A 22,545-nucleotide genomic window follows, 5' to 3' on the forward strand; every position below is an offset into this window, starting at 1 on the left:
AAACAAGTGGTTTGGAATTTGACCTTCTCCACAGAACGGTGTGACGGCGTGTCCTGTTTGGCAGGTCTTCCACGTGTGCCAACAGCCCATCAGGCTACACAGTATGAAAAGGTGAAATGAGGTGAGTCTCCTAGGATATATATTGAAGGAAATGAGTTATAGTACAGGATTTGTGTCAAGTCTCTGTAAGGGATCAACAGCCCAACCTGCTGATCGGCAGAGATAAGGGCCCGACTGTAAGGTTGATGTATGAAGCCATTTCTACTCAATAGGGCTTGCTCTGACCTCTTTAGATTTATTGAGGCAAGGATATGCTGTTGGTATCTCGTGTAGGAACTATTCACGCCCGTCCAATGCTATACAACTCTGGTTAGTGTACGCGGATAGCCGTTTTCTCGCCGCACCTTGTGTTTGAGACTTGGTGTACGGAATTTCTGCGAATATTGAATTAAAAACGTGCAGTAATGCTAGCTTGTCTACCCAGTCATGACTCATGCGTATGTACAGAAGGAAGAATATGTACCGTTTAGCATGAAGACAGTGACATACACTGATGACGTTTTGTTCATACCCTCTGACCATCAAAGTTACAACAGTAGCGCCTTTGTGTATTGCACTGAGAGAGACATTAATATCTGGGGAAAGCTCTCAGCCCTGCAAGTGAGAGATAGCGGAAATGGATGCCATATTTTACATGGTCGGACGCATAGCAGGTCAAGCAGGTACACACTTGAGATGCTGAATATATCCGCTTTGCTTTTACTTTACTTCTATTGATTCAAGACAGGAAGCGTCGGGAAGACGGATGTCGTCAGTACAGTGAAAGGGTTTTAGAGGAATCGAGGCAAATTTCCCTAGGTGTAGCCGTGTGAAGAATCTTTCACACCATGGAGACTAAAGGAGTGAACAACCTGAAGTTTTGGCCAAGAGCCGAAGTTAACTGTATCTTTTAGTGCTTGACACTTAGTAAAAAGTATTCTTTCGAACCATTTTGATGACCAATTTTGAATGTAGACTGTAGACTATTGGTTGCTGTTGCAAGTCCAATGACAATTTCTCTATACTGCATAGAGTTAGGTAAACATATAGCCCTCTGAGGGAACAATCAATGTTAAGAATCTAATGTAGAATGTAACTACGCTCGTTTTCCACTAGGTCATAGGCCTGTGTCAGTTACTGATGCTTTTCTCACCTTTGTAGATACTTCCATTCCACCGCAGCTGGTACCATTTCTCTAAATGTACTTTGTTAACGGGTTTGCTCAGTGCCAAGGCCAAGAGACTAAGTTGGTGGGAGACACATGTATGGTGACTATGCTGGTGATTCTGATGATCACGTGGACGTTGGTTTTGAAAGCCTGTGGGTTGTATTCTGGAGGGAAACACTTGCCAGGGAGAGAGTTCCATCATTTTGCAGTCCGTGGAAAAAAGCTGTTGATGTAGCAGGACGTTGAGACTGACATGTGGGCAGTGTAATGATGTGGGCTGGATGAGTGCCAAGTGCACTAGCCGTACGCCGAAAAACCTCTCAATGGTAGACTTAATCGGAACAATGGCCATGAAAAGTATCTATAGATAGAAGAGAGACAAGGAAGCAACGTTTCTCCTTTGAATACGGTCTAAAAGTTGTAGGCAGTCCATTGGGGGCTCCAGCGATACTTTATGCGAGGATGGGTGGTGGATTTGTACAGGTCAATGTTATCGGGCTTGTTAGTACTCTACCTCTCCATCATCGTTCTACATATTTAAAAGAACGGCTTTCCCACGCTTATATTGGATTTCCTGTGGGTTTTGAATCTTCTTAAGACTTATCATATGCCTGCAGTGTGCCGATACCAGCGCGGCAATACAGGTTTTGTTACTGCGATTCAATGCAACGTTCTGTTTATGAGTTAAGCTGTACGTCATGGAAACCACTAAGGTTATAACTCATATTCCCTCTGAACGAATGATAACTCTGAGTGATAAAACTTGTTCACTGCAGTTTTAAAATAAGGACGTAGTCATTGTCGTAGTGAGTGAGTGAGTGAGTGAGTGAGTGAGTGAGTGAGTGAGTGAGTGAGTGAGTGAGTGAGTGAATGAGTGAGAGTGATAGAAATGGAATATAGTTGGCGGTGGCGGTGCCTATGGCAAACCGTATGATTGGTCGGACTGGGTCAGGTGACCAGAAGAAGCGATGTGATTGGTTCATCTCCATCAGGTGAAAAGATGGCCGCCTCCAAGAAGGACACGTAAAACAAAATAGGAGTGCCCAATGGAAAACTTGTAAGAAAAGTTGTGGTACATGTGCTGGAGTTTGTTGGAGTAACAACTCTCCTTTAGATGTCCGCTTAAGTAGCAGCTACTCTTCCATGAGGGAAAATGCAATACATTATTAACATAGAATTACAATTAACATACGGACAACACGAAATTGCTGTAACCTACAAAGATTTCAAACTAACAAAGCGTATGTGTTTCAACGTATGTATTTAATTTTGGAGTCTCGCATGTGTTTCAGTAGTTCTTGTTTGAATTTCCCGTCACGGTGATGACAGAGATGACATGCAGTCTATCGTCTTTTGGAAAGAGCTATATTTTGTAAGTTGCAAGGTCGTATATGTCATGGATGCCCTTGACACGACCAAGTTCACCTTCATGCAAAAATTGATTTTCACGGCGTATGACATGAAGGAGAATTAGGTTAAAAGCCGACAATCATGTTTTGCAACGGGTTTCACATATGCGTCTGTCACCTCTTGTTAGCAGCCATGTCTTGTTACTGTAAATGCATAAATGTTCGCGCTGTTTTTATGTTTGCGGTTTTCACGGCGACCGTTTCGCTGCGGACTTAAAACCACCTCGAACATTTTTGTCCGATACTGTAGCAATATGTGACTACAGCGCTGCCACAAACTTAATACCACCGCGAACATCCCGATTTCGCCTTAGCGTGCAATAAGAACCACTCGATCTTAAATGCGTTTACAGTAACTCTCTCTATGAGTTTCAGCAGCGATAACAAGTCAATGCGAATGTCGTCACCCAAAACATCAAGGTAATTCAAAGCGGGTCAACCGTTCTAACAAGTAAAATCAAATGATCTCCTCCATGTTAACGAGGCAGGTTGCGTGTTCTGCATGAAATTGAGCAGGTTTGAATCGACTCACCCATGGCCACGTAGACAAGACGCTGCAAATAGCTTATAACGCTAATGGACTCTAGGTGTTTCGAAATGTGTCGCTAATGAAAATTTCCAAATTTGAACGTGCGCCATGGCGACCATATATGAACCACACTGTCACAATAAGGTGGCCGACTGTCTGAAGAAGGCCTAGGCAAATTGGGTCTTGCTATTCATGATCATAGTCCTAGTGCAAGTGCAATAGTTGAAAAAAAAAACGGGCATTTGAGGTGATTTCGTGCAAATGGTGATAAGTTATTACTTATTAGGAAGGCTAGGTCATGTGAGGTTACCCTGGGTGCCATCCTATTACTACCGGAGCTCCTACACTCGCTACCCTAGAAAGTTCCTCAATTGAGGTGAAACATGATGCTTTGTTGTGAGACTTGTGACTAGCTATGACTGCAATTAATGCGGCTTTGCAACGGGTCGTGGAGTTTTCAGCCAAGCACGCCAGGTCACCCCTACTCTTGCTCTGCCCTTTTACGTGCCCTTTTTAGGTTTGACGTCTGAGGCTTACGCCTGAAGCTTCTCATACATGGGTCATTAGTACTCCCTTCGAAATTGGACGGTATCTAGATTTAGTCTCTACCAGACTAGCTACGCTGACTATAGGGAGAATATTTGCCAAAGGGTTTCAAAGGGTGACTCCTCCCCTGGCCAATTATTCCCCTATTGGCCGAATTCTACGATCCATACTCGCGTTGGTAGGCATGGTAGAGGCTCATCTAGATGATCTAGAACTTTTCCAATCAGTGATTTATTACAAAAAGTCAAACACATTTATTTTCCCCCAGTTGTCCTTGCTCCAGGTATTGTAGATTAAGAATAAGTTTCCAAAAACGCGCATCTAGTCGTTTTACCGAACTTACTTCAGGCTTTGTTCAAACAGTAACGGACATTGCGGAATAAGTACCGCATCACGACTGTGCTGTTCTTGTTGAATGATATCCAGACATTAAAGCCAGTGGCAATAGAATATCTTCCGACTCCAGTTTCCGTATCATATGAATCTCTCACGGGAAACTACACAGCGAGCTCCTGCATTCATAAATCACTTATCCCATCTTCCCATTCCCGGTGAATTATCGTGCCGTGAAGTCCTTATTTCCGTCACCAATAGCCAGCATGGTGGCATATGGTGTACAATGATTACTGCAGTCGAACAGTATAACTACTGACCTTTCTGTACGTCTCTGTGCTGTGGAAACTCATTACCGAATCTGGTCCTTGGAAGTCGCTTTTCTTATAGTCGTTACGTCGTGAAGCAAGAATCCCTGGAGCTTTATGTTCTAATCAGTGTATCAAATATTTCGAACATGAGCATGTATACGTTCATTTAGCACAATGATAAAGTCATGTTATATATGTCCATCTGCGAAGTTCACAAAAAGTCTTATTTATGCCTCCGTAACTTTTTGGGCAGTTTTCGGTGTAGCTTCGTGTAGTTTTATGTAACCAATTTGGCGAGGATTTTTGAAATGTTGGGGTATGCAAAAACGTCATGTACAGAAATATTCGTCCCTTTGCGACTATAAATAATTGCAAAGACATGCTAAAATGACAGAGCATAAAAGAGTTAGTGAAAAAGTCGCTAGCGTTAAATTTGAATCCAACTAAGAGGAAACCGTCGCCGCGTTGGGAGACCTGTCAACATGCAAAAGGTAGGCACAGATCCATGCAAATAAAACACCTGCACAAAATCCCCTTAAGGGCAGACCTCCTGCTGTAAAAAAAACTCCAGGGGATCAAATTTCTGCTCTGAATTTAAAATACAACAACCTTTCTGAACCGAACAAATCCACTGGAGCTACCGAAAAAGAAACCAAGTCCTTCTGGGAAGACAAACTTATTCACAGACGTCCCTGAGGCAAACCCCTAGGCGAGGTGTCGTCGAGGTTCACCCCCCACCTGAACGTCGAAAGGCTTGTAATTTCACAGGGGAGACAGAACCTTCAGAATGGATTTTACTTACACTTTGGGAAAATCAATTCGGATTTTCATGTAAAGGACAACATGCCAGTTTTGATACTTGATGTGTCGCCAGGGTGTGGTTATGGAGCAATATTGTTCACCGCCGTGAAAACGGAGGTATTGTTTTCGGTGTGTCTGTTAGTGTCTGTAGTCATTTGAATACATTAGAGTGGCATGATGTTAGGGTGGAGTTGGTGTAACCGGTGCCTGACAGGATGGCAAAGTTGACGTAGCCCGGGTCCAAGAAATGCGCCAGAATAGGTAATGAAAGGTTATCTTCTTTCCTGTCTTCAATTTTCTACTATATGCATGTCTGTTGGCTTATGGGAGCCAGTGGGAAAATGCATAGACAGAATCAGCGAGAAATATTACAATACTGAATAAAACAAGAAATTCACAAAAACTCTACATATTTCCCAGAGGTATGAGATCTGAAGTCGATTTTTCTTCAATTCAATACAGAGATATCACAATAAGGAATAAAACAAGAAATCCACAAAAAACTACATATTTCCCAGCGGTGTGAGGTCTGGAGTCATTTTTTCTTCCATCTAAGTGGGGACTGGAGTCGATATTTCAATCAAGGTAGGCACCAACCCTTAGCACACAGGATTACATAGGCGTCTTGTCAGTTCTACATGTAATTGAAACCTAAGCCTTTAATCTAACGAAGAATGACACACAAGCAGACCTTTGGGAGGCGACTGTAATACGTCTTCTTCGGAAAGATTCGGCAGACAAATGTCGCAAATAGTGTTCTAAAGTTCAAGAACATGAAAGGAAAATGAAAGTTGGTGAATTATGATCGCTGGGGGTCAGGATATACGTTGATGGTTTTTAGATGTATTTACCGCGATGCCTGCAGTTTTTTCTGACTTAAGTAGCGGACGTTTGGACTTTGAGTGCTTCTTATAGCTTCAGTTAAGTGACCTCACGGCGCTAAATTTGCTGGTTGATAGGGTGGATATCTGTCAGAGAAGCTCAGTAGTCAGAAAGCATTACAATCTTCAACCCCAACATCTGCTTGGATATTAACTAACTCTACCTTCACTGGTAGAGATCCGAATCGGAGTCTGTAAATGTTTATGTGCATGTGGATTATTGCTTCAAAGCTTTTCCATTTCGATTTATATCACGTAAGATCAATGGATATGCTTGAAACTCAAGATTTATACATTGGTGACCACCATAACACATTCCTAACATCCGCGATCTCCACCGATAGAATCTGTAATTCTGCCAGAAAGATTGCAATCTCTTCATATTGATTCTTAAAGTACTAGTACATGCAATGGTAAAACTGTATTGTCAGAGCGGAAACTGATAACTGTAGTCTACACTGATTTCTCAATGCTAGCTACCTTCATTTTCTTAAACTGCTCCCTAATACAGAGTTTTAATCACCGTTTAAATTCTTCGCATAGCATACATGTACGTGAGCCACAAGGGTGTGGCGTACCCACCTTGTAGTGGAGACTGGGACCGTCCTCGCTCCACACACTTGCCGGCCTCGGTGATGATCTGCCCGCCCTCCGACGGGCCCACCAGCCCCTGCCAGTCTGCGGGCGTGCCGTTGTTGTAGAACAGTTGCGCCATGCCAGAAATCCTACCTCAAACTGCTGAGCCTCCTGCAATTGTCTCCAGTGTGAGTCTGCGGAATAGGCAGGTTTAGTCCTGTAGCGTGTCTTATCCAAAAACAGATGTTGGGATCGAAAATCTTAGCGCTGTCCCATGTTTCACACCTGCAACCACAAATCTGAAGGACTTCCCATCACAACATTTTCCTAGCCATCACAGAGTGCTGTTGTCCAATGATTAGCAGGTTCACTTCTGGACCGCTATGTCTAGATTCGAATCCCCGTCTCTTGAATACAGTTTACCGGCTGGTAGTTGACTACATGGATGAGACGTTAAGCCATCCGTTTAAGGTGTAGAAAATACGATCGAATCCTGAATAAGAAATCTTAGACTATAATATCAAGGTGCCATCAAAAATGGAAGCACCTACCTTCTTGCCAACTGTCCATGTGTTTTTTCGGAGACGTCCGTATATAAATGGTGACATGAAAAACTAACTTACCGTCTATGATCATCCGTTGGTGTACACTGTGTTGATGGATCCGTCGCCATTTATATGTATCTATATCTGATTCAAATTCAACACGTCATTAACCAATGGTGAAGAGCCGTGTTGGGCAAGAACTATGCTGTTCGTTGGTTCTTGGCAATGATTTAAGCTCAACCCGTAAAAAAAGTCGTGCTGTACGTACTCTTCGTATGGGCTAGCCTCCTTTGCAGGCCTGCCATCTCAGGCGGCGCCCGGCGGCAAGAACGATCTATCCAGCAAAAGAACCTGGCCCGATATGTTGAAAATCGCAAATTAACGGTGCAAAGCAACTCAATTACATTATTGATAAAAGAATATTGAGGAAATACCACAAATGAAAGGGGCACTTGAAAAAAATGTTAAAAATTATGGAAATAATGTACATAAAAAACTCTGTTGAATCTTGTAATGATTTTGTCGATATGTGTCGTGCAATCAAATAAAAGAAAAAAGAAAACTATGAGAGACATAATTTTGGAGACCTACCAGCTTCAACTTGACATTTGTTGACCTGCAGGAGTTACAATGCTGGCAGCAGTAAAGACGGGGAAGGCTTACCAAGCTTACCAGTTGATGTTTCAAAGATTTATATACTCATAAACTTATACTACCAGAAAAGCAGAAGCACCTTTGTTGCCATAGCATTGCCATGCAAGAAGCGCTTAAAAGTAAAGTGCGCCGCGCCGAATGAAGACTTTGAATAGCCTGAAGCATGCTGATGATTGGAATGGTCTTGAAAGGTAAATACGTGTTTTTAGATAGCGAACAACTATTTTCAGTTGGTATAAAGACATTTGTAAAAAGTCTGGACCTTTGTTCCATAATAACTAGTTTCATTGATCAGTTTATATCTGACTCTGTTTATGTGCGATTTTCCCTTTAAAGTATATGTCTATCAATAAAGTAGCAAGCTGGCGACTTTCAGACTATGCTTTTGAGCTTTGTTGAATGTTACACACGGGCCTTGGGCGAGCATAGCACCATAATTCCGGCGTTATTGAAAACGCTAGGCTTAGCTGGTAATGTTAGAGGTAATGTAGGAGTTACACGGTGCATTCATAACGCTTTTGAACATGCCTTGTCAAAACCTTGAACAAACCGTGTTTACCTACCTGCTGTTCGGTTCAAAAGTTCTCTATTTCATTGATGAAACGGTTTAACGGTTGTTTGACGATCGTAGCCATTTTTACAAATTACGCCCTGGATTACCGTTCCTTATCCCAACGTTACACCTGGACTCCAAGCTGCGCGCAGGTCTCCCGTGGTGTTCCGCTCGGGTCTGTGTATCGATTAGGGGGATGAGTTGTTCAAAGCCATATTACATCATGGCCCAGGGACGTGAAGACTGATGAGAGGGAAGTCTGACTTCAGTGTGTGTTAACTGTTTAGTGGTAGCAGCATAATCTGCAAGCAGAAGTAAAGAGGCAAGCAAATCGTAAGGTTTCTCAAGTTCCTGGCTCCCGAAGCACAGGGACTTTACCCAATACCCCATGGATACTGCCTTTGCCCATGGATATTGTTTTGGCCGGCACAACGATTTTGACACCGGAAGATCTGCTTGGATATTAATAGCTAACAGGCCAACTGCAACATTACCGAAAAACGGCGGGTATACCCGGACACCAGGAGCTTGCGAAACCTTGCGATTTTGCCTTTCTATATCTGCTTGGAGATATTAGGTATACATATTTCCTATGTGTTCTTCGGAAGGGAGATTAAGCCTTCGATCTCGTGTATGGGAGATCCTCATGCATCAACTCTCTTCACGTTAAAGACTACCACATACTTATCAATGGCAGCAGTAGTGGTGGTGACAAGGGCTATGTCAAAGCCCCATAGCACTATAAGTCATGGCCAATAGAGAAATCGCCCTTCCTACTTCGCCTCAATAGTGATAGAGGATGACTGATTTACGTTCTTACTTGTATCTATACTATCCAGCTGCCATAACCACGCAATGGCGTGACATTCAACTGTCGAAGGAGAGAATTGAAATGCCATCTTTCCATCACTGAATCCAGCATAAGTCTTCTAAAATCTTTTCACATTCCCAGTGACGTAAATACGCAGTGAAACTTACAAAAGATCACCAGAGGTCAGTAAGTGACGTAAAGCGAGGGGCGTTAAAAGCACTAGTTTGATAGCCATTGATACCACTTATAAAGTTATTTTGCACCAATCGTGCATACTTTATTAAAACCCAGATACAAGCAGAATAACAGGTAGAATACGGAACACCCTCAGGAAAGCAATTCTATCATGGAAGAGATGTTGAATATTTTACGTTACGTATGGTTACGTTTAATGACACATTCGATTATTGGAGTCGTAGATTTTGGGGAGCGAGCTGGCGCTTTTGTATAATGTACTCATGGGCTTATATTCACCAGAATTGTTTCAAATAATGCCTGTTAGACTTCCATAAAACGTATCCTGTTTCAAGCTGAGAGCTCCACCGGCAATTCGTTTCAATCAATGGAGCATTTCCATTTGAAAGAGGTTTTATCATTAGTTGTTTGATATATAGGGCAGTAAAGCGGACATAAGCGCCTGTCTAAATATAGTATACTTTGCTCATAACAAGTTACAGCTTCCAACTGTATTCACTGATCGATTGCTTGTTAAACAACGCCGTATATAAGCTCTTACCAGTATGTCGATGGTAAATTGGGAAATGTTTTATGAACAATGTAATAAGGAAGGTGATATGCCTCGTTACAGAGTGTTTTATATTCATCATTTATCCATAGCCAAACGTTTAATTAAGTAATGCATTGTAAATAAGTTAATTGTAAGACTCCATCGCGCACTAACATGAAGTCGTTATAGACATAACAAATGCTACTGCACAATACCGGTTTACAACATTTGTGTCCTGCGTGTGAAGTCAAAATTATTTGATTGTCCTTTTTGTCTAGTAATGAAACTTTACCACAACAATCTCAGGTAATAGATACTATATCTGATAATTGGCAAAAATAACGAACTCAGTCTTCAAATCCGACACGTGAACCTCAAGCGACCGACAGTGCTCATGATCCTGGGTGATTGAGCGCAGAATAATTTTCTCGTCTAATGGCTGCTTCGTGTTTGGCCATGTCCCAGCAAAGCAATATAGGAGCATTTTTTGGCAAGAATACCAACCAGTTATAGATTACCCAATGGGACAGGCCGCAGACCTGCAAATAGAAAATATGACTATTATCATGAATCATCGCTAAGTGTTTCTTTTTTCCGCGGCTGGTGCTTATTTGCCTTTCTGATGGATTGCCCAGCACTGTGTTCAACGTTTCATGATCATCACTCATAGAAAATACATAGCTTTTTCAACAGATCCGTGCACCTATTTCATTATTTTTAAGTGGCAGAAATGCATATATGCTTGTGAATAAGTGCTGTTGGGTTGGGATCCCTGGCGATTTTTCTTAGAACTGCAGGCGTGTTTTTGTCGGAAACTTTGAAACAGGATAACTCATGATCAAAAAGTAATGAACGCATGTCTATAATGCTTGGCTTGTTTCTATCTTGTTTGTAACTGTTGTTTGAGTGAAGATGTCACACAGTGTAACATCTTTTTATCATAACATTTGGAAGTTTAGTAACTCGCCTTCCTTGCAGCGATAGGTGATATCGTAGTTAAATGGGAAAACGTGGCTTGAACCGGAAGCTGCACTTATCGGAAGTGTCTGAACTAAATGCAAGTTGTTTTGACGTTTGCACGTTTCATCAGCTTTCTAAAAAGCCCCCGCGGTTTCAAAGTTCTGTTAACACCAGAACGACCACATTCCATCGCACTTTTGGACGCCCTGTCTATTAAGACATAATAACCAAAGACAAGAGTCCTAGACTGAAGATTACTCAAGAGAATCTGGTCAATCTTAAAGACAACTTCCCCCCTTTGAAGTTTGTATTTTCAAGCCAGCTATATCTACATAGATATCGCCGGCTGGGACAAGAGCCAAAATCTCATTTTCTAAAGTGGTCCTTCAGGATAGAAGATTTGTGAGCAGTTTTAAAGCTTCTGGTAAAAGTTTACTTCCGTAGATCAGAGATAATGATCACTCTTAAACTGAATATCCGTCTCAGTTTAGTTCGAACTAGGATGAACCAAAATTGGATTGTGATATATCTCTCACAAAAATTCATTTATAGATCTAACAAAACAAATATTCAAATCAAAGCACACTAACGAGCACTATTTACTCCTTCTGCTATCAGTATTACTGAATGAAGACATTTATTGCACATTTCTGCCACACTTGGCTAAGTACAGGTCACAACAAAAGATAATACAAGTACAGTTAGCGGATACAAAAGAATATAACTATCATTAAATAAATTCTACTTCTCCTCGCTTTTCGGTTATAGTAGATATAAAAGAACAGACGTGTTTTTCAATGGGAGGGTTGTCTAGTCGCATTAGAAATATGAATTTTTGAACAGAACTTAAATGTGTGAAGTAGGGAAATAGGTTTTCTACAAGTTTATACAGTTCATTTCTTTCTTTGGTATATAATACACATTCTACCACAAAATGACGTTCGTCTTCTACTCTATTCAAAGTACAATGTTTACATAATCGTTGTTCTAGAGGATTACTGTACATAGCACACATGAGAGTTATTTGTTTTATTTGTATGTTGATCTGAAATTGAAATTATGTTTGTCGTTATGGTACGTACATGCAGTTACTTACTTCTCAACCAGCTCCGGAAGCTTACTAAATAATATCGATATCATTAACTGATATTACATGATTCATACATTTGTATATACAGCACCGTGTCATTAATCTTATGATATGATATGATGTAGCTGATTTCAGTCAAAATATACTAGTAATACAATTTGCAGAGGAGCAGCTTGGATGCTTGTACTTCCCTTGCACGTGCAAAGCATACATTGCTCACTAACTGGGAATGCAATTTACTTCAAACAAAGAACGGCTCAAGCTACACATTGATACGCGCAAAGATGGTTGTCTTCGCTACCTTGAACCTATCTCCCAGGTCATTATGAAGCAATAACCTGTCAAGGCTTCCATTACTGGCGATAGTTTGAAAGCTGTTAAGCTTTCTTCTTATTGGAATTAGATGTAGTTATAAAGCAGTGATGACGGTGAATCTTATGATGATACAAATCTCGCTACCGGATGTAGTTTCTTCTAAGTCTTTTCTTGTGCTGTTATGTTCCCCCTGATAAAGATGAAACGAAATAGGCAAAACGTAAATTCACAAAAGAAGGGTTTGAAGTAACTCTACTTGTTCTAAGAATAGAAGCTTTTTGATAGGATGAGAATCTGATCAAAGTATTTCAAACAAATTTGTTTTTAAACTTAAAGCTACATAGCCTCGCTTTGTTGTCGTTTTAATAGCTCCTGTCTACGTAAAATGCCCCCTGGCATCTCAGTAATTGTCGTTGCTTCGATTTGCCCTTTTACGTTTCAGCATCCCCTATACTCATTAGTAGGTAGTTCCTTCTTAAAGTAATTACAGCAGGCATTTCTGGTTAATCACGGCTCGTTTCTTAGAGAAGCATGACGCTGTAAGACTTTAAGTTGTAGTTAAGAATACGTTAAACCTGATGCCTTGTTCCTTGGCATTTTCAATACCAGGTTCATTGCCGAACACATTTGTTTTACATTTATACGTGCCGTGACATCAAGGAAAGGATTTTATGTTTATCTCTTTGACATCCCTATATCAGAAGTCAACCTATATAACGATGAAGCTGCATGAATGATACGCCGTTCGCGTTGAAACTAAAAGGGTGCGAATTAAAACAACAGTGGTTCTTTGACAATCTAAATCCTTTCACACGAGATGAAAAGCACACTTATTAACCATTACCTGCCTAAACGTTGAGCTGGAGATCTTTCTGGAGTGGTTGACTAATTACATTTTAGTGAAACAGAAGTGGTAGTTGCCTCAAGGTTTAGATGAATCACAAAGATACGGTTTCTCGCTGTTTTAATGATCAAATTTTGAAGAAGCAGATTTTCCTTGTCGTCACAACATCTTTAGTCGTAATGAATGATTACCTTTCAATGAGGTAATCATTTCTATTCTAAGAGAGCATTAAGCTGAGTAATCTTTAAAAAAAAATAAAGCTGAGTTATCAGCTATCCACGACATACTTTACAGTGAACTCCGTATACGCATTGCTTCATCAAACAGTTAAGCATTGAATTCATGTACGTATTGTTTCATAAATGCATGTTATACTTCATGAAAGCAAAATGCCACATTGTAAAGCTTTGTCAATGTCATCTCATGTCCTTTAGATATGTAGACAAATAGAATAATCGCATCAAAATGTATGAAGGGGTAGTGATGCACAAAGACATTCGAAAAGTTTTTGACTTTGCGTAGGATGATCAATGGAGGATTTGACAATTATGTATGCTTCTCTGGACTTTCTGTGATGTACTGTTTCGGATTGTGGTGATGATGTGAAAAGGTCATCTCGGTCACTGGCTGTAGCTGAAGGACGGAAAACTCCATCGACCCTGTAAAGCCCACGCCTAGTTAAAGTCAAGGCACACGATATTACTGCGTGTACACGGCTTATGGGAACTTCGGTTGTGAGCGCCCTTTTGGTCCGGGTCCAGACAGATCTTCTCCCGATTCGCTGACGGCTAACATTTTGGCATTGATCCAAGCATATGAGAAATACAACACGCCGGCAGATCAGGGAAAGTAGCATAAGGTCAATACTTACGACTGCAGAGCGCCTGGATATCGAGCTTTTACCTTAGGCCTGGCATGTTGTTCTCTACTCGTAATGTAGGTCCCTACATGGATATAGTTGTCTCAAGATAGATACGATGAAGATACTTATCTTTTGTTTTAATAATAAACCTACTTAACACACTGACATTATTTGATAGTCAGTTATGCTTCTCTCTTTCTTTCTCTCTCTCTCTCTTTTTCTCTTTTTCTCTCCTCTGTCTTCTCTCTGTCTCTCTTGTCAGAGAGGGGAAGAGAGAGTAGTGAAAGAAAGAAAGAAATACTAATAGATAGATAGATAGATAGATAGATGGATAAATCATAGATTGAGAAATGGGTGGATAGATTAGCTTACAGCTATCCTTACTTGTGTCACAAGTTAGAACACACGAATAAGAATGAGCAAGTGATGCATTAAATCCCATTACCATTGAAGGAAAAGGCCCACTTATTCCTTCTCCGCATTCTGCTTCTTCACACATGACTTCAAGTTCAACCATCAACGTGATGCACGACCGAAATAGCTCACCAACCTTTGCCTTTATCTATTGATCCTCTGTATATGACAAAATATTGCTTGTGTGCGGTTAGCTATTTATGAATTTCTCTTTCTTATCTTTCAAATTGACCTTACTTTTAGATGTGCTAAAAAGTCCCAACTGTACTCACTGTTTAAGTGATTACCAACAGCATGAGAGCATGCATATGCGACATTTCACTTCTTTTGAATCAATCATATGGCCATTAACTGTGATCTCCAAGTGGATGTAAGATGTGGCTACGTGTTGATGTGACGTTCTGGTGTAGACCATCTTCAGCAGCGCCTTCTAGCGGTTGTTGTGTGTCTGTGATTTAACAATCTCAACTCTTTGTAACACGTGCGTTTGATATGCATGTACACATGGGGTTTACTCAAAATATGTATATCCACCACAAAGCATACGCCCCTGGCCTATCATACTTTCACGGACTGTATGGTGATCAGAAAACTAATCTGGAAACAGCTTAGCAACTTCCTTTTTTGCGGAAGGAAGGGATATGATACTGTATCGTACTTTGCAGACAATAAATGTTTTTATGTATTCGGGTCAGGCATTGATCATAAAATGTTTGTACCAACAAAAGATGCACTCAAACAGGTCTTTCTCCGTAGGCAGCACTACAAATAGTGATCCGTGATACCGATGACGAGATATAGCCTACGTAGCCGTCTATAAGTGTTGCTGGCAGACATGGAAGACTTTAGAGACAGCCTGATTTTCCCCCTGACTTAAATAATCTAAACATGGCCGTAAGTCACTTTTTCTTGCTTTGCGTAGCCGTCTTGCATGAATCAGAATTCGGCACAATATACAATACATATGTGCGGCCCTTAGTTGAAAGGAGTAAAAAGTGATCAACCAAAAGAAAATTTGAAATGTATGTGAAAAGGTTCCAGTCAAAATTTTTAAATAGTCTTAACATCAGTCGCTCTGTCATACTTTCAAGGACTGTAATCAACAAATCCATCAACTCCCGAATGCGAGAAGTTATGTAACACGGGCTAGCTGACGCACTTTTCAAGTCTGTAGGTGATTTTGCTGCATATGCAAGGCTACTACATCGTCATGACCACAAACGATATGCATTTATTCTGACGTCCGTGCCTTTGATTCAAAATAGAGGACTGCCAAACCCACGATCTCACAACTGCTTCTTGCTCAATGCGATCAACAGGGATAGGGAAGTACAGTTGCTGTGTTACTCACTGCAACGTTGACTTTCTGTTCTCGCTATAGAGCAATCAATAACACACAAGGTGATGTGTTGTTCTGATCCTTCAATCATAACACTATGTTTTAACCGGATTTATTGTAGATAAATGTCAGCCCATGTTAGTGTTTATACGTTTGTCGACTTTGTTGGGAAACGCTGAGGACCTTAGAGGCAAGACGCTCCGAATTTGGGTATTCTGCCAAGCAAAACAAACATGGAAGTAAGTTCTTTGCTCGTAACATTGGGATTTCTGTGGACAGGATGTTTTTGTCTGCCGAATGAATGTGGCGTCCAGAAGTTTGAGTATTCCTCCGCGGTATCAGTTGACTGTAGCGGACTGAGTCTCGTGACTGTACCCGATGATATACCGTCGAACACTGGACGACTTATAATCGCGTTCAACGACATCAGAAACATCACGTACCTGCCGTCACTGCCGCAACTGTACAAGCTGGATCTGAGCTATAATTCCATTGAGACTGTGTCCTGGATGTCTCTGCGGACTTTGCCGGCGTTGGCCGTTCTTTCTCTACAAGGAAATCGACTGAAGTACGTCAAGCTCGACGTCGTCATTGAGCATCTCCCGAAGCTGAAAATTGTAAATCTTAGTTTTAACAAACTTGCATCATTCTCTCAACACGCGCTGGGATGGCCACAAGTGACGGAGGCGATAATCAACAATAACCCCTTTCACTGTGACTGTGACCTCTCCTGGCTGATTGTCAAGATGGCGTGTTTACAAACCTGTAAGAGCAGAGATCGGCAGGAATGTTGTTCCTCATGTTCGGCCTGTTTTATTCACATGACCCCAAGCGGACGTTATGACTGTAAAAGTCCAAGTCAACTGCATGAGCGCCATTTGTCCGCTGTGGCCACCCAGCTGACAGACTGTGGGTCAACCCACCGGGCCAAAACGCAACTACAGAGTGTAGAAAACGACACTTTTCTCATCAACGGTTCAGGAAACACCGCAACACAGACCCTGTCATGGAAAAAAGTAAACACAACAGAATCCTACAAGAGCAACAGCTCGGTAATGATAACAACCAAGTCAAGTACAAACCAGACCGGTGCTTATACATCTCCTACTAAATCTATGGACACAAAGAAAGAAAAAGGTAAAGGTTATACAATTCTTGACATCTCCATTTCCGTGATTGTAACATGCCTGACTTTAACTTTTATTGCCTGCATCATTATGAAGATTAATCTGCTCTACAATCGCCGGGAAGATGACAACATCGATCACCATGCCATTGACTTACGTCAGATTGTACCGTCGATGGAAAACACTTTATACCACGGACCTGTCGCAGGAGGTTCGAACCACAGACACCCAGTTGTACATGAGATGGCGCGTACGTTACCCACCGGTACCTCAACGCATGTCTTAGATAACGTACATGTGGATGTCTCAGGTGAAGACCAAATTAGACAACAAATAGTAAACTCCGTAAACCATAGCACCTCGGCAGAAGGGTTGAATCACGAAACTGTTGCCGTCTCGAATAACACAGAGCCTCGCGTGGATTCTAGCTCCAAACTAACTGCGACATCTAGACTGTATACATACACGGAACCAACAATAGGCTTTACAAACTACATGTACTGCACATCTGCAGAAGGTTGTAATCACGAACAATAATGAAGATAATAAACATATGACATTGGATCCAAATATAGTAGGCTGTAACAAGCTGCAACGTCATCATTGAGCGCGTGAGTTCTTTAGTTGAGATTCTGTAATTGTTTACTTACTAAGATTTTTTCTGTTGTAATAGTCTATTCTGATTTATGTTGTATCAATTTTTCCATAATAGCTGTTTTAAGGTAAATCCCCTTCTTGATTAATGTTGATTACTTGTTGGCTAGCTCCTCATTTAAAGATTGAATTCGATTTTATGTTATGTTTCTTTTTGTATCTATCATATGTCACAAGCATGTAGGAGTCCTCTTTCAAGATAAACTGAAAACCGCATAATGTGTAGGCTTTGTGTCATGTTCCTGGTAAGATAAATGTACTAAAACATTGTATCTATCATATGTCACAAGCACAATCCATTAATGTAGAAGCATGAACAATATTTAGAATTTGGTAGGATGGTTTTACTGTAAGGCAGAGTCTAACTATCGACCGAAGCTGTTTGAAGTTCAAGTGGACATCTTTGTATAGAAAGAAAGATTAGAAGAATAGAATGAATGTATGTGTTATTCTGTGCTGACAAAGTTTCACTGTGAAGGACTGTATGGGTCCCCTCCCTGCATGGGCTCCGACCGGTGGAATGGCGTTTAGAAGCGCGACAGGCTTATTTGAACATAAAGGAAGCAACTGTTTAGAAACGAAGATGTATGAGAGGCCAGAAGCATTTGTGCTTTTTTGCTGGCCTCCCCTCAAAACTGAGAGGAACTGTTGTAACAGTAATTACTGTTGTGATTATGAATTGATTTCGTACATAAGCAAAGGAAATAAATCTTTCTAGTCGTTATGTTGAAGTTGAGCGGCATGTTGTAAAAACATTTTTTCAGCGGTACAATTTCTTGTCCATCAGAAATATCTTGCGAATTAATTAGTGTACATCAGTTTTTGGACATATCGTTCGCCTTTTGATCTTATTAGTTTATTGTGAATATCGACAATAAAATAATGAACTTTTCCTGCATTAAAAGTTTTTGTCTTTTCTGCTGATCATGAGCTAATATTATTGAGTTGATAACAGAGAACATAGTATTTGAGCAGGTTTTGAGGGGGGGAGCAAATTGGTTTTGTCTGTGTCGGTGCCCCGAGGTGGTATTTCCTTTTCCAATCTCAGTCTTCATAGCGATAGAATGTCAGTTGACGTTATGTCATACCCTCACGTAATGTAATCAGAAAAGCAATCTACAAATCTCAAGTTGTTTTTCACTTCATGACAAATCAGTCTGTAGCTTAGGGGCGTCAGAGAAAATTTCTTGAAGAAGAGCACAAAGGGAAATTACATGTTGTCTGCGCTTTACTCGATATGCATGTCCTTTATTTGTGGACCGAACTCGAGTGCCAAGGATTGAATCAGTGTGGACATAATGATACATTGCGTTGACAATTTCTGTAGTTTTGGGTGGCAAAGAAATTATTGTGGGTAAATTTGAGCTCTTGTTAATGTTTGTAGGCTTTGTTGGGAAACGCTGGGGACCTTAGAGGCGAGACGCCCCGAACTTTCGATATTCTGCCAAACAAAGCAAACATGAAAGTAAGTGCAAGTTCTTTGCTCTTAACCTTAGGATTTCTGTGGACAGGGTGTTTTTGTCTGCCGAATGAATGCGGCGTCCAGAAGTTTAAGTATTCCTCCACGGTATCAGTTGACTGTAGCGGACTGGGTCTCGTGACTGTACCCGATGATATACCGTCGAACGCTGAACGACTTTCTATTGCGTTCAATCACATCAGAAACGTCACGTATTTGCCGCCACTGCCGCATTTGTACTCACTGGACCTGAGCTATAATTCCATTGAGAGTGTGTCCTGGATGTCTCTGAGGACTTTGCCGGCTTTAACCACTCTTCTTCTACAAACAAACAGACTGAAGTACGTAAACCTGGACATCGTCATTGCACATCTCCCCAAGATAAGAATTGTAAATCTAAGTTTTAACCAAATTGCATCTTTTTCTCAATTTGCGCTGGGGTTGCCACAGGTGATCCGATTAATTATCAATAATAACCCCTTTCACTGTGACTGTGACCTCTCCTGGCTGATTGTCAAAATGACGTGTTTACAAGCCTGTAAGGGGAGAGATGGACAGGCCTGTTGTTCCTCATGTTCAGCCTGTTTTATCAGTATGAGTCCAGGCGCACGTTTTGACTGCAACAGTCCAAGTCAACTTTATCAGCGCAAGTTGTCCACTGTGTCCATCCAGCTGACGGACTGTGGGACGACCCACCAAGCCAAAGCCAAACTGCCGAGCGTAGAAAATGGCACTTTTCTCATCAACGGCTCGGGAAACAACACCACACCGACTCAATCATTGAAGAAATTGAACACAAAAGAATCCTACGACAACGACAGCTCGGCAAGGATGCCGACAAGTTCTACATTGATCAGTCCTTTTAAATCATATACTACTGAATCCATAGAGATAACTAGAAACGCTGGGCATCAATTTCCAATTGTTAACATGTATATCGTCATCATCCTCGTTGGAAGCTGCTTGACTTTGATGTTCATTTCTGGCCTTCATCATTATATGATCAAACGTGGTTTTTGAAAAAAAATGGGTTCGTCGTGCACGTGATCAGCACGTATTTTGATCTCCAACAGTGTCACCGTGGGCGCCATTGCGCTTCTGAAGGGCACTACAACAAATACACAAAGCCACGTACAAAACAAGGTTGACAGACTAAAATTTTACAGCTAGCCCGGTGAACGGCACACGCGTTCTGTTGTCACCTCTTTCACAAACGGTAATCAGTAAAGCATGCAACATTTTACAAAACGCCCCCTGTACCCAACAAAACATATTGGTCCAGAGGAATACATTAATATGCTCATCATTTTACGCTCTTTTCTCCCCAATAATGACTGAAAATACGCAAGAGTTTTTGTTTTCAAGTTGTAAATGCATGAAACCTCAGTGACAGCATTCAGCTCAACATGGGATACAACACGGATTCTACAGCTCCCTGTTGAAAGAAGTCAAAATAAATCAATTCGTAAAGAACTTTGTAATGGGTGTAAAAGGGTTCCAGTCCTTATATTTATATTCTTAACAACCGAGGGGTTGTAGGGGAGTATAGTTGTTGTTTTAACCAGCAAAACGTTGTCTCTCTGTTCTCGTTATGGAGCACACATATTAAAAAAAAAATCAGGGGCGCGTAAGAAGCAGATGTCCTGTCATACGTTCACGGACTGTAATCAGCCATTGACAGCGGGAGATTGTAAACCACTGGCTAGCTGACACAACTGTCAAGCCACGTGTTCTCGCTGCATATGCATGGATACCACGTCGTCTTAGCCACGAACGATATGCATGTATTCTGACGCTCGTACCTTTTATTCAAATATCAGACATTTAAATTCAAAGTCTCACAACTTCAAGTTCAATGCGATGAACAGAAACAGAGACGTACTGTTGTTCCCAGCGAAAAGTTATCCCTCTGCTCTCACTGTACAAACAAGGAGTGCGCAAGGCGCTGTCCTAGGTCTAAAAGTTCAATATCTTTATAGCAAATTTGTTATGAGATTATGTTAATGTTTATCAGTTTATAAGCTTTGTTGGCAAACGCTGCAGAGGAACTCAGAGGCTCCAAACTTCTATATTCCGCCAAAGAAAACAAATATGAAAGTAAGTGCAAGTTATTTGCTCTTTACCTTAGGATTTCTGTGGACAGGGTGTTTTTGTCTGCCGGATAAATGTTATGTCAGGAAGTTAAAATACTTCTCTACGGTGTCAATTGAGTGCCGCAGGCTGAATCTCACGACGGTGCCCGATGATATACCGTCCAACGCGGAACGACTTGATATGGGGTTCAACGACATCAGTAATATCACGTGTCTGCCGTCACTGCCGCAACTGTACAAGCTGGACATAAGTTTCAATTCTGTTGAGAGTGTGTCCTGGATGTCTCTGCGGACTTTGCCGGCTTTAATCACTCTGCTTCTACAAGGAAATCGGCTCATGTGCGTAAACCTTGACATCGTCATTGCGCATGTTCCAAAACTTAGCTTTGTAAATCTAAGTATAAACAAACTTGCATCATTTTCTCAACACGCGTTGGGATGGCCACAAGTGACGGATGCGATAATCAGCCATAATCCCTTTCACTGTGACTGTGACCTCTCCTGGCTGATTGTCAAGATGACGTGTTTACAAACCTGTAAGAGCAGAGATCGGCAGGAATGTTGTTCCTCATGTTCGGCCTGTTTTATTCATATCAGCCCAAGAGGACGTTATGACTGTAAAAGTCCAATTCAACTGCATGAGCTCCATTTGTCCGCTGTATCCACCCAACTGACAGACTGTGGGTCAACCCACCGGGCCAAAACGCAACTACAGAGTGTAGAAAACGACACTTTTCTCATCAACGGTTCAGGAAACACCGCCACACAGACCCTGTCATGGAAAAAAGTAAACACAACAGAATCCTACAAGAGCAACAGCTCGGTAATGATAACAACCAAGTCAAGTACAAACCAGACCGGTGCTTATACATCTCCTACTAAATCTATGGACACAAAGAAAGAAAAAGGTAAAGCTTATACAATTCTTGACATCTCCATTTCCGTGATTGTAACATGCCTGACTTTAACTTTTATTGCCTGCATCATTATGAAGATTAATCTGCTCTACAATCGCCGGGAAGATGACAATATCGATCACCATGCCATTGACTTACGTCAGATTGTACCGTCGATGGAAAACACTTTATACCACGGAACTGTCGCAGGCGGTTCGAACACCAGACACCCAGTTGTACATGAGATGGCGCGTACGTTACCCACCGTTACCTCTACGCATGTCTTAGATAACGGACATATGGATGTCTCGGGAGAAGACCAGATCAGATCACAAATAGTAAACTCCGTAAACCATAGCACCTCGACAGAAGGGTTGAATCACGAAACTGTTGCCGTCTCGAATAACACAGAGCCTCGCGTGGATTCTAGCTTAAAACCAACTGCGACATCTAGACTGTATACATGCACGGAACCAACAATAGGCTCTACAAACTACATGTACAGTACTTCTGCAGAAGGTTTTGATCAAGGGCATCATGATGATAACGAGGCTATCTCTGATGAAAACCAGATTAGACCGCCACTAGTAAACTCTGAAAACCACTCTG

At 41.3% G+C, this 22,545-nt stretch overlaps 2 protein-coding genes across 3 annotated transcripts in view; one reads left to right on the top strand and one right to left on the bottom strand.

Moving 5' to 3' along the window:
- The window catches only part of LOC136420556 (calcitonin receptor-like), a 29,781-nt gene extending 22,838 nt beyond the window's left edge, over positions 1–6,943 (bottom strand). The window contains exon 1 of one of the 2 annotated variants that reach the window (XM_066407523.1): positions 6,600–6,943. In XM_066407523.1, coding sequence (XP_066263620.1) covers positions 6,600–6,732 — 133 coding nt within the window. In that variant the 5' untranslated portion in view covers positions 6,733–6,943. The remainder of the gene's footprint in view (positions 1–6,599) is intronic. The other variant, XM_066407524.1, reaches the window with a different exon arrangement.
- The window catches only part of LOC136420555 (zinc finger protein 91-like), a 41,012-nt gene that overhangs the window by 8,420 nt on the left and 10,047 nt on the right, over positions 1–22,545 (top strand). The gene's annotated exons all lie outside the window — the stretch shown is intronic.

Source organism: Branchiostoma lanceolatum, chromosome 15 (assembly GCF_035083965.1).
Source record: "Branchiostoma lanceolatum isolate klBraLanc5 chromosome 15, klBraLanc5.hap2, whole genome shotgun sequence".
NCBI classification, from domain to species: domain Eukaryota; kingdom Metazoa; phylum Chordata; class Leptocardii; order Amphioxiformes; family Branchiostomatidae; genus Branchiostoma; species Branchiostoma lanceolatum.